This window comes from Rhinatrema bivittatum, chromosome 7, assembly GCF_901001135.1.
Source record: "Rhinatrema bivittatum chromosome 7, aRhiBiv1.1, whole genome shotgun sequence".
Classification (NCBI taxonomy): Eukaryota; Metazoa; Chordata; class Amphibia; order Gymnophiona; family Rhinatrematidae; genus Rhinatrema; species Rhinatrema bivittatum.
The window spans coordinates 132,644,246-132,660,170 of record NC_042621.1 but is presented as its reverse complement, the minus strand read 5'-3'; the positions used below and the strand labels follow the sequence as shown (position 1 = coordinate 132,660,170).

Genomic DNA, 15,925 nt, shown 5'->3' with positions numbered 1-15,925 from the left:
AATTCAATACAAAGGAAAGTAAGAAAATAAAATCACAAGCGGTTATAATATGAAGGTAATTGCAGCCTTTTCTGCACTGCTGCATACTGTAGATATTGATCCTTGGCTGTTAGAGGGCTACAGGATCTGTCTCCTGAGGCATGAGTACTACTAGTTTGATAGTTTTCCTCTTGTTTTTTATAGGGGGTATGTTTTGATGTCCCTGCATCGGATCTCAAAGAAATACAGGTAATTTCTCTTCTTCCATATTCTTAGGAATGAAACTATTGTGGAATTCTGTGTGCGGCACACTAAGGTGTGTTTTATAAAATGTATGTTGCCGGGGATTCCTATGGTGTACCTATTCCTGGGTCCTTGAAAAAAATTTTTTGCATGCATGTGAAATTGCACCCATCTATCTGATTTTAGGTTTTAGCAGATAAACACAGATAATGGTCCCAGTGCAAAAAAAAAAGTTTGTTGAACACTAGAAAAAACACCATTTCCCCTAGTACTCTCTCACTCCTCTTTACCTATGCTGGATCCTCCCCTTTATTTTTGTTATTTTCCATACTAACAACTCTTCATCTGTACAAATGTGTGCATTTGATTCAACCAAGAAAGGTACCTAACAATAGTACCTGCACTGCGAAAACACTTTTATAAACACCAATTTTTGGTACTCTCAAATAACCCCTAATTAGCTGGAAAATAAACACTTAAATTTCCAATTTATAAACATCTAAATCAGAAGCCCTCTCCAATACATTCATTTGATATATTAAGTGATGGCATGTTGAGTCATGGGTTATCCTAATGTGTGTTAAGTTGCAAGCTGCATGACAGCAGCAGGTTTTCAGTTGGGGTCAGTGGTGCAAAGTTTACAGGAGAGGAGTAAGGCTATCACCCATAACAGAAGGGGCACCTACTGGCTCCCACCTGTTAGTAGAAATGTGCCTTCCAGCCAATAGTCCATCCAGGGAACTTTATACCCCCGATGACAAGAGAAATAAACGGGGTTTATTTATTTATGCAAACTGGATAAAATTCAGTTTTACTGTAATAAGACAGAATTTCCTTAAAAAATTTTTACACACAAGTTTACATTCCTCTTCAGCCAGCCAGACCAGTCCAGTTGTTGGGTTATGCTTACCATCCAGTAGATAAAGATAGAAACTAACAGGTTTGCTGACATCACCTCATACAGGTTCTCATGCAGATCTCAGCCTACCAGAATTCTCTGTCTCCAAGAGTTGGTGGGCAAAACATCCCGTGTTGTGAGCTGAGGCCTAGTTAGTCTGGGTGAAGACTGGTTTTTGAATTGGGAAGCTCCAGAGGTGAAAGTCTTACATTTCCTTCCTAGACTTGGCAGCTGTGGGTTCCAGGCTGCTGGAATAGGACTGTTCAAATTCTGGCCTGTGGTTGCTTCCCCTCTTCATCCCATTATTTCTCTCCTTTTCCACAGGTTCTTCTCACCACAAAAAAGGAGCTATTATAGGTTTTTTATTTTTCTTAGTGAGCAGGAAGAGGGACCTGTGGTGACTTCTCTTGAGCATGAGGTGAGGACTGTGCTCTGCACAGCTTGTGGTATGCAGAGACAGATGGGGGAAGGAGAAGAAAAGTGGGCAAGCATAGAAATTACTGCCATGGTGGGGACCATATCTTGTGGGTTCAGTCTGTTCCCACTAACCTGCTTGCTGCCACAGCAGGAATGATAGCTAGTTTGGAACTGCAACAAAGATGTGAATCTAACTTGCGGTCTCCTTCCCCGATTCCTGTGGTTCAGGACATTGTGACCACTTCGTCCGAAGCCACATTTTATGCTGCTCTTAAAGGAGCAGCGAGCAGCTCCCTCTTCATCTGTCTGGGAGTTTTTGAAGTATTTGCACCAGGCGTTTTTCATGGGGCAGAATTAGCCCCATGGGTCCTGAACTGTGGAGTATGGCTACTGCTTCTCTTATCCTTCTCCTCCAAACCCAGTGAATTTGACTTCAACTCTGACCTTTCACAATCTGCCCAAATGTGGCTGGAGTCTCTCTTTCTTCAGAAGGTAGTCAAACCTGTACCTTCCCACACTCATGAAAAGGTATTTCCTATTCCCGATTTGCAAAGACTGAACAAGCTGCTGGTTTGAGAGAGGTTCAAGATGAATTCTCTCTAGATGATTCTCCCTTTCATTCAACCGAGGGATTGGTTGTGTACTCTGGATCTGAAAAACACTTATACACATTCCCATTCATCGTAAATTCCTCAGGATTATAGTGAAGGATACACACTACCAGTACAAGATGCTCCCCTAGAGTGTTCATGAAAGGCCTTGTGGTAGTGACAGCACAGCTTTGTCAGTGGAGAATGTGTATTCCAATATGTGGATGATTGGTGAGGGGTCCCTTAAAGTTCATATGGCCCCCCCCTGGTCCCTGGGCTTGCTAGTCAACTTGCTAAGTCAAATCTAGGTTTAGCACAAAGAATTAAGCTCATACGAGGCTGGACAGACTCACTTCAAGTGAAAGCATTTCTCCCTGTCAAAAGGGCGACACTGCTGATGGACCTAGTAAGGGCCTATCTACAACAGCACTGAGTGTCCGTAACATCGATCCTGGTCCTCCTCAGTCACATGGCTGCCACTGTGTATGTAGTACTTCTGACTCATCTGCACATGTGGGGCCTTTAATGTGGGCTCCAAAACCAATGGGATCAGCTCTTTATCCCATCCTCTGGGATGAAATCATAAATAAATCCCTTCAGTGGTTCTCGAATTGGTGTGGAACCAGGCATCTGGATCTGTTCTCCTGTGGCCCAAGGGATGGACTTCAGTATCTATTCTTCCTCTCATCCTCAGGCCATAGCACCTCTTCAGTCAAGATTCATATCAGTATCATTGCAGTGTATCACCAGCATGTGGAAGGCTCTCCGATCTCTCGCCACTTTTAGATATCCAAGTTCATAAACATTTTGTGGCATTCTAAATCTCCAGTGCCATAGGATCTCAGTGTAGCATTAGCTCAGCTCATGAAACCACATTTGAAGTTCAACTGAAAAGTTTCTCATGACTGTCATTTTGGCATAAAGAGTAAGTGAGCTGCAGGCCTTAATTTCATATTCGCCATACCTTCAGGTTTTTCATAATAGTGTGTTCTATGAACCCACAAAATGTTCCTTCCAAAAGTGTTGTGTTCCACATTAATCAAGCTATTGTGTCTACATTCCAAAACCACATGCATGTAGAAAATTATCTCTTTACTCCTTTGATTGTAAGAGAGTCCTAATATATTACTTAGAGGACACAACCTCACCATTAAGCTTTGTATCCTTTGATCCCAATAGATTGAGAGAGACAGTTGCTAAACTGTTATATGCTAGCTAAATTATAGATTACAGACTCTGTCAAGGCTCATAAAGTGATAGCCATGACTACTTCAGTAGCTCATCTCAGGGCCACTTCTATTGAAGATAATTTGCAAAGCAACTACTAGAATAAATCATCTACACACGCTTTCACGTCTCACTACTGTCTGGCCAGCTTACCATGAGGGAACAGTAACTTTGATAAGCAGTTCTGCACAGCTTGTTCACACAGTAGCCCACTCTCCACTTGGTAGGGCTTGGATTGTCTAAGTATTGCTCTGTAATGTAACACTCTGCTTGGGACTCCCTGTGTTTTATAACTAAATTCATGCCTGCTTGTTGACAGAGAAAGCAAGTTTGCTTACCTGTAAACAGGGTTCTCCATAGACAGCAGGATGAATTAGCCATACTTAAGAACTCCCTGGAGAGTCTGCTCTCTCATTAAAGTTTAAGCACTAAAAGAAACTAAGGGGCTCACAAGAAACTGGCGTGCACATGCATGAACTCCCACATATGCTCAGTAAAGTCTTGTTACTTAGCAGTGAGATCTGGGTAAGACAATGCCACCTATGTGTTATGGCTAGTTCAGCCTGTCATCTATGGAGAACCCTGTCTTACAGGTAAGCAAACTTGCTTTTCCAAGTTCCATCTAAGAAAACCTAATACCAATCCAGCCTTCTGTTGGTACCTTCTACATGCTATCTAAAATCCATAAACCTGGAAACTCTGGAAGACCAGCAACCATTCCAGTAACTACCTAATCTGAAGTAAAAACTGGGAAAGAATCTAGCACAGGAACCTACAAAACACCATGCTGCAAACTATATTGGCACATTTCACAGAATTCTTACCACATGGGAAAGACATGTCACTAAGTTCATGCTGCTTCTTTAATGTAGTACAGTAGAGCATCTTTAATCCAGAATGGTCAGGAATTAGACTATTTCCTAGCATGTAGCCAGATGGACTCAGGACTAATGGTTGTGCTCCCCTGCCAGCAGATGGAGACTGATTAGGTTTCTAAGCTGTCACTCTAGATACACCTCTGCAGTGACCTCAGCCCTTCAGTATTTCTTCGCCTCCAGCAGATGTAGACAAGCTTTCCCTATGGGGATCGCTGTACCTTTTGAACATAAGAACATGCCATACTGGGTCAGACCAAGGGTCCATCAAGCCCAGCATCCTGTTTCCAACAGTGGCCAATCCAGGCCATAAGAACCTGGCAAGTACCCAAAAACTAAGTCTATTCCATGTAACCATTGCTAATGGCAGTGGCTATTCTCTAAGTGAACTTAATAGCAGGTAATGGACTTCTCCTCCAAGAACTTATCCAATCCTTTTTTAAACAGAGCTATACTACCTGCACGAACCACATTCTCTGGCAACAAATTCCAGAGTTTAATTGTGCGTTGAGTAAAAAAGAACTTTCTCCGATTAGTTTTAAATGTGCCCCATGCTAACTTCATGGAGTGTCCCCTAGTCTTTCTACTATCCGAAAGAGTGAATAACCGATTCACATCTACCCGTTCTAGACCTCTCATGATTTTAAACACCTCTATCATATCCCCCCTCAGTTGTCTCTTCTCCAAGCTGAAAAGTCCTAACCTCTTTAGTTTTTCCTCATAGGGGAGTTGTTCCATTCCCCTTATCATTTTGGTAGCCCTTCTCTGTACCTTCTCCATCGCAATTATATCTTTTTTGAGATGTGGCGACCAGAATTGTACACAGTATTCAAGGTGCGGTCTCACCATGGAGCGATACAGAGGCATTATGACATTTTGGAAGCAGAAATTCTACTTTTAAATTGGAAAAAAGATTGAACACTGCTCTCCTGCAGTGATACCTAAAGGTCCCTCCCCCAGTTGAGAATTTCTGAGGTGATTTCCAAGATCCCTCAGAGGTGTGCCTTGATATGGTAGACGGTTCCCGGAGTGGACTTTGCTGCTCAAGCAGCTAAAAGGCAGTGGGTGCAGGAAGCCAGCCGAGGCAGTAACAGCCAAAGACAGTCTCTGTACTAAGCTGGTAAGCGTTGAGTCCAGGTAAGTTTTAAAAAAAAAAAAAAAAAAAAAAAAAGGAAGATGATTTACCTTCAGAGAAGAGGGGTTTTGGTAAGAATTCCTCCAGTCTCCTTGCTCGGTGCACCATACCAACGTTGATCCTAATCCCGTTGGGGCATAGGGAAGTGGGCTTACAAGTGGGTTGAGTGGCACTCTGTGAACTAGGCCCCGCTTAAAACTTGGTTGGCACACCACGTGGTAGGCTGCAGCTGTGCCATCTTGCATGCATCTGTGTGTCTCATATTGCCCGCCATAGGATGTCTGTACGCGCAGTGCGTTGGCTTTGGACACGTGCCGCACGCATAACATGCACATACTTAAGCGCACAATAAAGTAAGCGCAGAATACAGGAAAAGCCGGGCGCAAGGGCTGTGCATGCACCTCACCATGCCCTGCCTAGGCGCTCCAAATTTGTGCACATAAATTTTTAAGTGCGAGCCAATGAAATGCCCAGTTACCACCACCAATGGTGCCAACAGCCAAGAAACATCAGCGCCTTGCTTTCTGCGTTGCATGTCATATTAGGACTTTCCAGCCTGATCTGGATTCCAGCTTGTGTCAGCACTGTGAGGAAGCCCAAGGGGATTTGGTCTCCCTGGATTTGGCTGAGCCCGGCTCCTCCCATTCAGATGAGAGATTGGCAACCTTAACTGGAAATACTCCGGATCTGAGTAACCCCTTGGCTGGGTCTTCCATGGGAGAGGGGAAACTTGGCTGGGTCCACCCCAGTTCCCCCTGGGCTAGGTATGGACCCGGCGGCCTATTCTTGGGTGGAATTTTTCCAGGGACTACAGGCCTTTGTACAGGTGCAGTCTACTTCCTCGCTTGTCCCTGTCCGGACGGAACACCCAGCTGGCCTCCTTTCCCATTCCTGTTGGCAGACCTTGAGGCATGCCCTGCCTGACTAAAGGTATTCATACTGGGGACTCTCATGGCACAGACCAAGAGCAAGATCCCTTGGAAGAAGGGGAAATTCCCTTGGGATTAGAACTGTTATCAAACCATGTTATGGTTCTTTCATAGAAATGAATTGCTGGCCTTAGTTTCCCAGACCCTGAAAATGCTAGGAGTTCCTGGAGCGGAATCTGTGACGGAACCAAAGAAGAATCCCATTCTGATTTCCTTGCACAAAGCCTCTTGCTACTTCCCAGTGCTGGAAGCCATCCAGGAATTGATTAACCTGGAATAGGATGCCAGCAGTGAGAGAATGTTTGCGTTTCCCTAAAATAGATGCAGTAGTCTGCGCTGTCTCTAAGCAAACAACTAATCCAGTGGAGGGAGGAGCGGTCTTAAAGAATGCGCACGATAGACAGTTGGATTCTATTCTTAAGCAAGCCTTTCACGCGGTAGCAATGACCTTACAGATTGCTTCTTGTTGGGCCCTGGTAGTGTGTTCATGCCTACCTCTGTCTCAGGAGGTGGATGACTCTGGGATGAACCCCAGAGCAGCTATGGAACCCGCCACCGCCTTTTTAGCAGATGCGGGCTCAGATTTAGTCCATACTTCAGTCAGAGGAGTGGCCTCGGTGGTAGCGGCCAGAAGACAGCTATGGCTACGAAATTGGTCAGCTGACGCAACCTCCAAGGGTAACCTTACATAGGTGCCCTTTAAAAGATCACTTCCTATTCGGAAACGAATTGGAGAAACTGGCCAGTAAATGGGGCGAATTTCCAGTTCCCCGGCTACCGGAAGATAAGAGGAAGCAGCGCCTCTCGGCTATGAGGGGTCGATCCAGGGCTCTCAACGTTTCCACCCCTACAGAAACTCAACATTTCAGAGGTCTCTGCCCTTTGGAAGAGCTCAGTCCTTTCATAGACGACAGCCCAAGAGAGGGGTAGGTTCAGGATTGTCTCGAACCTCCCAATGAAATTTTACCAACCCATCTTCAATATGAGGAGATATGGGGTCAACTGTCTCTCTCTTACCAAAGGTGGGTCGAGATCACTTCGGACAAGAGGGTACTGGAAGTCATACGAGAAGGATATGTGCTGGAATTTCACAGTACTCCTCAGGACGTATTCATGATTTCTACTTGCCACTCCCAGTACAAAAAGCAGGCAGTGGAGATTACTCTTTTAAGGCTCCTCAGGATGAGTACCAGTACTTATGCCCCAAGAAAATATGGGACGTTTCCTAGCGTGTAGCAGATGGACTCATTACAAATGGGTATAGTGTGCTCGTGCTAGCAGTTGGAGACAGATCTGACGTCAGCACGTAGTACATATACCCCTGCAGGAAGTGCAGAAGCTCAGTAATTTCCGTCTCCAAAGCAGTTTGGAGCTACCTTATGCTCGCTGAGCGTTTTTCCAAATTCTAACGACTAAATTCTTAGAAGAATCCCACCTGAAGACGAGCCCCGCACTCCTGCGGTGATACCCTCGGGTCCCTCCCCCAGTTGAGTTTCCCGAGGTGATTTCCATGGTCCCTCAGAGGTAAGAAACCTCGGTCCGGTGGCCGGATCGCGGCAGGGACCTAGCCCCCGAGTGAGAAGGGCTCGGGCACGGCATAGAGGCAGCCTCGGTCCCGATCCGTTCGCAGTGAGGACTTGGCCCCTGAGCGAGACGAGTTCGGGCGCGGCTTAGAGGCAGCGGGTGCACTTCCTCGAGCGCGGCGGTGACGGTACTCACCCTCTCCCCACGCAGCCGGAGACCGCCCGGGTCGCAGCCGGGAAGCGCCGAAGATCAGGTAAAGGCGTACATCTTTACTTTACTGGTCTCCGAAGAGCAAGGATTAGCGGGGTCGGCCTACTTGGCAGCCCGCCAAGGAGGTCGCCATTTTGCCTGCCTGCTTGCCGTCGCTATCTGCCCTGGTTCGCCGCCTCGATCTAGGTTTCAGGCTAAGCGCACAGGCATCGGGCGCGTATGTTAGGCGCACGTTGATAGGCGCACGTTGATAGGCGCACGTTGATAGGCGCACGTTGATAGGCGCACGTTGATAGGCGCACGTTGATAGGCGCACGTTGATAGGCGCACGTTGATAGGCGCACGTTGATAGGCGCACGTTCATAGGCGCACGTTCATAGGCGCACATTGATAGGCGCATACTTTCGGCTGAGAGCACACCGGAGCGTACAGATAACAGACGCGATGGAGCGTATGAGAGCCCATGCGCCCGCAGAGCCGGCACCTCCAGAATCGGGCATAAGAGCTCTAGGCCTCTGCTCAGCATGCCACCTCAGAGCCACACAGAGCGAGGAAGCAGACTCCCTATGTGCCCAATGTGAGGAGGCCCTGGGAGTTCCAGCCCAGGGCCGGTCCCAGCCCAGATTAACTGCCAGTTCCTCAGGGAACACCCCGAACCTAGCAGGCCACGGTGAGCAGCCAGGGAACCCTACCGACCTGGTGCCCCTAAGGCTAGAACCTGCTTCGCTCTCCTGGGTGGAATTATTCAAGGGGATTCACGCCTTTGTCAAGATGCAGTCTGATCCCCGGACGGACCCATACATACCGGATGACCCTGCCCCTGGCCCCTCAAGACCTAGGCACGACCACCCGCCGCCTGGAAGCCCCACTTATAGGGACTCAGATTACTCTGAGGAAGAAGGCGAGCTCCCCGAGGAGGGAGAACTTCCCTCGGGGATAGAGCCATATCGAACCATGAGACGCTTCTTTCTTAAGGAGGATCTTCCAGACCTGGTCTCTCAATGCCTGTCGGAGCTGGCTATCCCAGGCCCAGGCTCCCCAGGGGAACCTAGAATGAACCCCCTGCTAGAGGGCCTGCGTCAAACGGCTCACCATTTTCCCCTCCTACAAGCAGCACAGCAGCTAATCGATCTGGAGTGGAATGCGCCGGAGGCCTCATTCAAAGGGGGTCGGGCCTTGTGTAGCATATACCCCCTGGACCCGGCAACCAAGGAGCAGCTGGCGTGCCCCACGATAGACGCCATAGTTTGCGCAATTGTGAAGCGCACCACCATTCCAGTGGAGGGAGGGGCGGCCCTCAAGGATGCACATGACAGACGCCTGGACGCCATTCTGAAACAAGCCTTTGAGGTGGCAGCCATGTCCCTACGAATTGCGACCTGCTGCACAAGCCAGGAACAACACCCCGGGAGAAGAAATGGAATCCGCTCTCTCGTTCCTCACGGACACTGCCTCCGACCTAGTCCGCACGGCAGCCAAGGGACTGTTGTCCTCAGTGACAGCCAGGAGACAGCTCTGGCTACGAAATTGGTTGGCCGACTCCTCCTCCAAGACGCGCCTTACAAGAATGCCCTTTAAGGGATCCCTCCTATTCGGCAGTTGACCTCGAGAAACTGGCTAACAAATGGGGGCGCCTCTCCATTGCCCCGTCTACCGGAAGACAAGTCAAGGAGGAACCAGCGCCCTGCCCCTAGGCCATCCAGAGGTAGAAGCTCTCAACGCTTCAACCCTTACAGGTCTAGCTACCAAGCACCTCGTTCTCAGACCAGGAACCAGTCCTTTCGGACCAGACACAACAAGAGGGGAACCGGCTCGGGTTCGGGTCCCAGCCGCACCCCACAATGAGAATCAGCCAGCCCATCTGGGGGAAGAAGCCATGGGGGGCAGGCTAACCCTATTCTACCGCAGATGGGCCGAGGTTACGTCGGACCAGTGGGTCCTCGCCATCATCCGAGAAGGGTATTACCTGGACTTCCTTCGTCTCCCTCCGGACAGGTTTGTGGAATCTCCTTGTCCACCCCTCAAGAGGGTGGCACTGGAAGCCACCTTGGGGATGCTCCTGTCCCTAAAAGCCATAATCCAAGTGCCTGCATGGGCGATAAATTCTGGGCATTATTCCATTTATTTCATCGTACCCAAGAAGGGGGGGCACCTTCAGACCCGTCCTGGACCTCAAGTCAGTCAACCGGCACTTAACGGTCCCAGAATTTCGCATGGAAACTGTGCGGTCAGTCCGAAGTGCGATACAGCCAGGGGAGTATCTCACATCCCTGGATCTGTCAGAGGCTTATTTGCATATCCCAATCCATCGGGATCACCAGCGCTACTTACGCTTCAAAGTCCTGAAACAGCACTTTCAGTTCCGGGCGTTACCCTTCGGGTTAGCCACCACGTCGCGGACCTTTACCAAGGTAATAGTAGTGGTGGCGGCATCACTCCGGAAGGAAGGCATTCTCGTCCATCCCTACCTAGATGATTGGCTGATCAGGGCAAAAGTCACCGGAGGAGAGCACCGGGCAACCAACAGAGTTATATCTCTTCTGGAAAGCCTAGGATGGGTAGTCAACACAAACAAGAGCTCCCTACAGCCTTCGCAGTCGCTGGAATACCTAGGAGTCTGATTTGACACCCAGGAAGATAAGGTCAGCCTGACCTCCAAGAGGAGATTAAAACTCTGGAATCGTTTGCAGCATCTGCTGAGCACCACCCGGCCCACAGCTTGGGATTACCTGCAGGTCCTCGGCCTAATGGCCTCCACTCTGGAAGTGGTACCATGGGCACGGGCTCATATGAGACCGTTACAACGCGTCCTCCTATCTCGGTGGAGCCCACGATTACAGAACTACACCGTGCATCTACCTCTACCGGCCAGAGTACGGAATCAGTTACGGTGGTATCTGCAGCCCAGCCACATGAGCCGGGGGTCAAAGATGTCCTCCCCAACCTGGACTCTGCTCACTACAGATGCCAGCCTGAGCGGCTGTGGAGCACACTGCGAAGAGCTCTCACCGCCCAAGGGCGGTGGAACAGAGAACAGTTGGGGTGGAACATCAACCGACTAGAGGCACAGGCAGTCAGGTTAGCATGCCTGCGATTTGCCCACAGACTTTGAAACAGAGCAGTCAGAGTGATGTCGGACAATGCCACCACGGTGGCGTACATCAACCGACAGGGTGGAACCAGAAGCCGACAGGTATCCCTAGAAGTAGCCCCCCTGATGGCTTGGGAGGAAGCAAATCTCCAGGACATCTCTGCCGTCCACATCGCCGGGAAGGACAACACCACGGCAGACTTCCTCAGCAGAGAAAGCCTAAACCCGGGGGAATGGCAGCTGACATCCACGGCCTTCCAGATGATTGTGGATCAGTGGGGGACTCCGGGCATGGACCTACTAGCGGACAGGTCCAACGCTCAAGTACCCAGATACTTCAGTCGCAGGCGAGAATCTCTATCCCACGGGATCGACGCCCTGGTACAGCCATGGCCTCAGGGGATCCTGCTATATACCTTTCCTCCATGGCCCCTGCTGGGCGCCATTATACACAAGATTCAGCGGCACAGAGGCCTAGTTCTTCTGGTGGCCCCGGACTGGCCAAGAAGACCCTGGTACGCAGACATGAGAAGACTACTGGCAGGGGATCCTCTACCCCTGCCCCCTCACAGGGACCTGTTGCGCCAAGGTCCCATTCTCCACGAGGATCCAGCTCAATTCTCTCTTACGGTCTGGCCATTGAGAGGGCTAGACTGAAGAAAAGGGGATACTCGGGGTCAGTAATAGATACACTCCTCCGAGCACGCAAGTTCTCCACATCACTAACTTATATAAGAATCTGGAGAGTATTTGAAGCCTGGTGCGAAACTCGCAGCACCAATCCACATGCCGCTAAGATCCCCATCATTCTGGATTTCGTGCAAGATGGACTTCAGAAGGGTCTGTCCCTCAATTCAATCAAGGTTCAGGTGGCAGCGCTATCCTGCTAAGGCCCCAGGAGTGACGGCGACAGCATTGCCATACACCCAGACGTTTCACGTTTCCTGAAAGGAGTTAAACACATTCGCCCGCCACTGAAGTGGCCAGTGCCCCTGTGGAACCTCAACCTAGTTTTGGAATTCCTAGCAGGACCCGCCTTCAGACCCCTCTGAGGCCTGTCCATCCGTTTGTTAACCTTAAAGATGGTGTTCTTGCTGGCCGTATGCTCAGCGCGTCGCATCTCAGAACTACAGGCGCTATCCTGCCGCGATCCGTTTCTCAGAATCACCCCAGGGGCTATCCATCTTCGCACGGTTCCTTCCTTCTTGCCCAAGGTAGTCTCACACTTCCACCTCAACCAAACCATATCCTTGCCAACCATGGACGGTTTGAAGAAGTCGGAAGAAGGTCGAATACTGCGTCATCTTGACATCGGCAGGCTGCTGCCCAGATACCTGGAAATGTCAGAAGCAGTACGAAAGACGGACCACCTGTTCGTCCTTCACAGTGGGAAGAGGCAAGGTGAAGCGGCCTCACGGGCGACGATTGCTCGCTGGATCAAAGAAGTTATCAAGGCGGCCTACGTAGAAGCGGGAAAACCACCACTTCTATGAGTCAAGGCTCTCTCTACCAGAGCACAAGCGGCCTCCTGGGCAGAAACTAGGATGCTGTCGCCTGTGGAGATATGCAGAGCGGCAACGTGGTCCTCCATCCATACCTTCTCCAGATTCTACCGTCTGGACGTCCAGGCCAGGGAGGGGACAGCATTTGCAAGGGCAATCCTAAATGGACCTCGGGCAGCCTCCCACCCAGTCTGGGAGTAGCTTTTGTACATCCCATTTGTAATGAGTCTATCTGCTACACACTAGGAAATGGAGAGATTACTTACCTGATAATCTCGTTTTCCTTAGTGTATGCAGATGGACTCAGCATCCCGCCCGACTGCCGATATACATGGGGTTTCACCGATTCAAGGTAAGCCATGTTTTCTTACATAGGGCATCCACCCTGCCGGGTGTCGACGCATTCCAGTTGAGAACACTGGCGGTCTCCAGCTACTGTCAATCGGTCAGGTTAATCATGTTCAGTTAATTAATCGGTCAGTCATACATATATCCATAATGCTTTTGCAAGGAAGATTACTGAGCTTCTGCACTTCCTGCAGGGGTATATGTACTACGTGCTAACGTCAGATCCGTCTCCAACTGCTAGCACGAGCACACTATACCCATTTGTAATGAGTCCATCTGCCTACACTAAGGAAAATGAGATTATCAGGTAAGTAATCTCCATTATTCCATCTGTTTCATCGCACCCAAGAAGGAAGGTTCCTTTCGCCCCATCCTGGACCTCAAGGGTATCAACCATCACCTATGAGTGAGTCATTTCCGCATGGAAGCCTTATGCCCCGTGATAATGGCCATACAACCGGGAGACTTCCTGACCTCCCTGGATCTATCCGAGGCCTACCTACATATTCCAATCCATCAAGAACACCAATGCTTCCTATGCTTTGCTGTACTGGGTTACCATTATCAGTTCTGGGTGCTGCCCTTTGGCCTAGGCACCACCCCAAGAACATTTTCCAAGCTTATGGTGGTCGTGGCGGCAGCCTTGAGAAGGAATCCTGGTACACCCGTACTTGGACGACTGGTTGATCCGGGCCAAGTACATGGAAGAAAGTCCCCGGATGACCAATAAGGTGACTTTGCTTCAGGAACTCGGTTGAGTAGTAAACCTGGAAAAGAACAGTCTCGAGCATTCCCAGTCGAAGTATCTGGGAGTCCTGTTCAACATCAGGCAGGGCAAAGTCTTCCTCCCGACCCCACTGATATGGAAGTTGATGAACACAATACGCCCGATGGTGTGGTGCTAGCTCCAAGTTCTCTGTTTGATGGCGGCAACCTTGGAAGTAGTTCCGTGGGTGAGAGCACCTATGCGCCCACTTCTACGCTTGCTGCTGTCACGTTGGAACTCACAGTCTCAAGACTATTCGATTTGGCTCCACTTACCAATGGGAGTTTTCTCTCCCCAAAGGTGGTGGCTGCAGGAGGTTCATCGGGGGGATGTCCCTGTCCCTGTCCTCCCCGAACTGGCTGGTTCTTACAATGGAAGTGAGTCTTTGGGGCTGGGGAGCTCACTGTCAGGAACTCATAGCCCAGGGACTTTGGACAGAGGAAGAGGCCCTCTGGATTATCAATTACCTGGCACCGCGGTAGTGAGGCTGGTGTGCTTGCAATTCAGCCACAGATTCCAGGGTCAAGCAGTCTGCATAATGTCAGACAACACAACAACAGTAGCCTCTATCAACCACCAGGGAGGAACAGAGAACCAGCAGGTGTCTCAGGAGATAGACCTTCTTATGGAATGAGCAGAAATACATCTACAGACGATCTCAACCTCACACATCATAGCAAAAGACGTCAGAGCAGACTTTCTAAGCAGGGAGAGTCTGGATCCAGGAGAGTAGGTGTTGTCAGCCAAAGTCTTTCAACTGATAGCAGATCGCAGGGGCCTTTCGTCCATCGACCTGCTGGCCGCATCTCACAATGCGAAGGTTCCTCAATTCTTCAGTTGCAGAAGAAATCCATGGTATCTGGAGATCAACCTCTCATTAAGACCTGGCCGGAAGAAGAGTTGCTATATACCTTCCCTCCATGGCCCTTGCTAGATAGGATCGTTCACAGAATCAAGCACCATGGGATTAATCCTACTAGTAGCTCCAGATTGGCCCCAGCGTCCGTGATATGTGGACATGCAGAGACTCCTAGTGGAGACCCTCCTGTGCCTCCCACAGCACAGGGACCTGGTATAGCAGGGACCGGTCCTTCTCGAGGATCCGACTCAATTCTGTCTTATGGTCTGGCCCTTGAGAGGGCTCGCCTCATGAAGCGAGGATATTCTGCAGCGGTAATTGCCACCTTACTCTGTGCTCAGAAGTTCTCTGTGCCCCTAGCATATGTGTGGGTCTGGAGAGTATTTGAGGCCTTGTGCAAGGAACGCGATGTCCCCCCTCAGGCAGTCAAAATCCCACTTATTCTGGAATTTTTGCAGGACAGCTTGAATAAAGGTTTGGCTCTTAACTCCTTGAAGGTGCAGGTAGTGGCTCTTGTCTGTTTCAGGGGCGAGGTGAACGGGACCTCCCTGTCAGCTCATCCGGATGCGGCCCATTTTCTGAAAGGGATGAAGTACTTTTGGCCACCTCTAAGTTGGCCGGTTCCCTTGTGGAATCTTAATCTAATATTGGAATTTTTGGCAGGGCCCTCCTTTCGGCCACTGCATGGTCTTTTCTTGTGTTTAACAACCTCGAAAAAGGTGTTCCTGGTGGCTCAGCGCGTTGCATCTCTGAACTGCAGGCATTATTGTGTCAGGAACCCTTCCTCCAGATGACTCAAGGCATGTTACAGCTTCGTACCATTCCATCCTTCTTGTCGGAGTTTCATTTGAATCAGTCCATTTCGTTGCCTTCCCTAGATAAGCCAGGGATGCGGAGGAATACCGCTGCCTCTGTGATTTGAATGTCAGTAGGCATTTGATGTAATATCTGGAAGTTTCAGAACCGGTCCAAAAGACAGACCGCCTATTTATCCTTCACAGTGGAAAGCAGCAAGGTGAACCAGCTTTGCAGGCTACCATAGATCGTTGGATTAAGGAGATGGTCACGGGAGCCTGTGTGGAGGCAGGAAAGCCATTACTTTCTCAGGTTAAAGCTCATTCCACCAGGGCTCAGGTAGTCTCATGGGCGGAAGTTAGACTGCTGTCCCCCGTCGATATCTGCCAAACGACAACAGTCGTTGCAAACCTTCTCCAGATTCTGTTGCCTGGACGTACAGGGCCGAGAATACGCAGCCTTTGCAAGGGTGGTATTAACCAGACTGCGGGCAGCCTCCCGCCCCTATCAGGAGTAGCTTTTCTTTATCCCATTGGT

General features: G+C 49.7%; 1 protein-coding gene across 2 annotated transcripts in view; it reads left to right on the top strand.

Annotated features, from left to right (window-relative positions):
• The window catches only part of DDX21 (DExD-box helicase 21), a 156,898-nt gene that overhangs the window by 124,811 nt on the left and 16,162 nt on the right, over positions 1–15,925 (top strand). For both annotated transcript variants that reach the window (XM_029609157.1, XM_029609156.1), the window contains one exon: positions 184–228. In XM_029609157.1, coding sequence (XP_029465017.1) covers positions 184–228 — 45 coding nt within the window. The remainder of the gene's footprint in view (positions 1–183; positions 229–15,925) is intronic.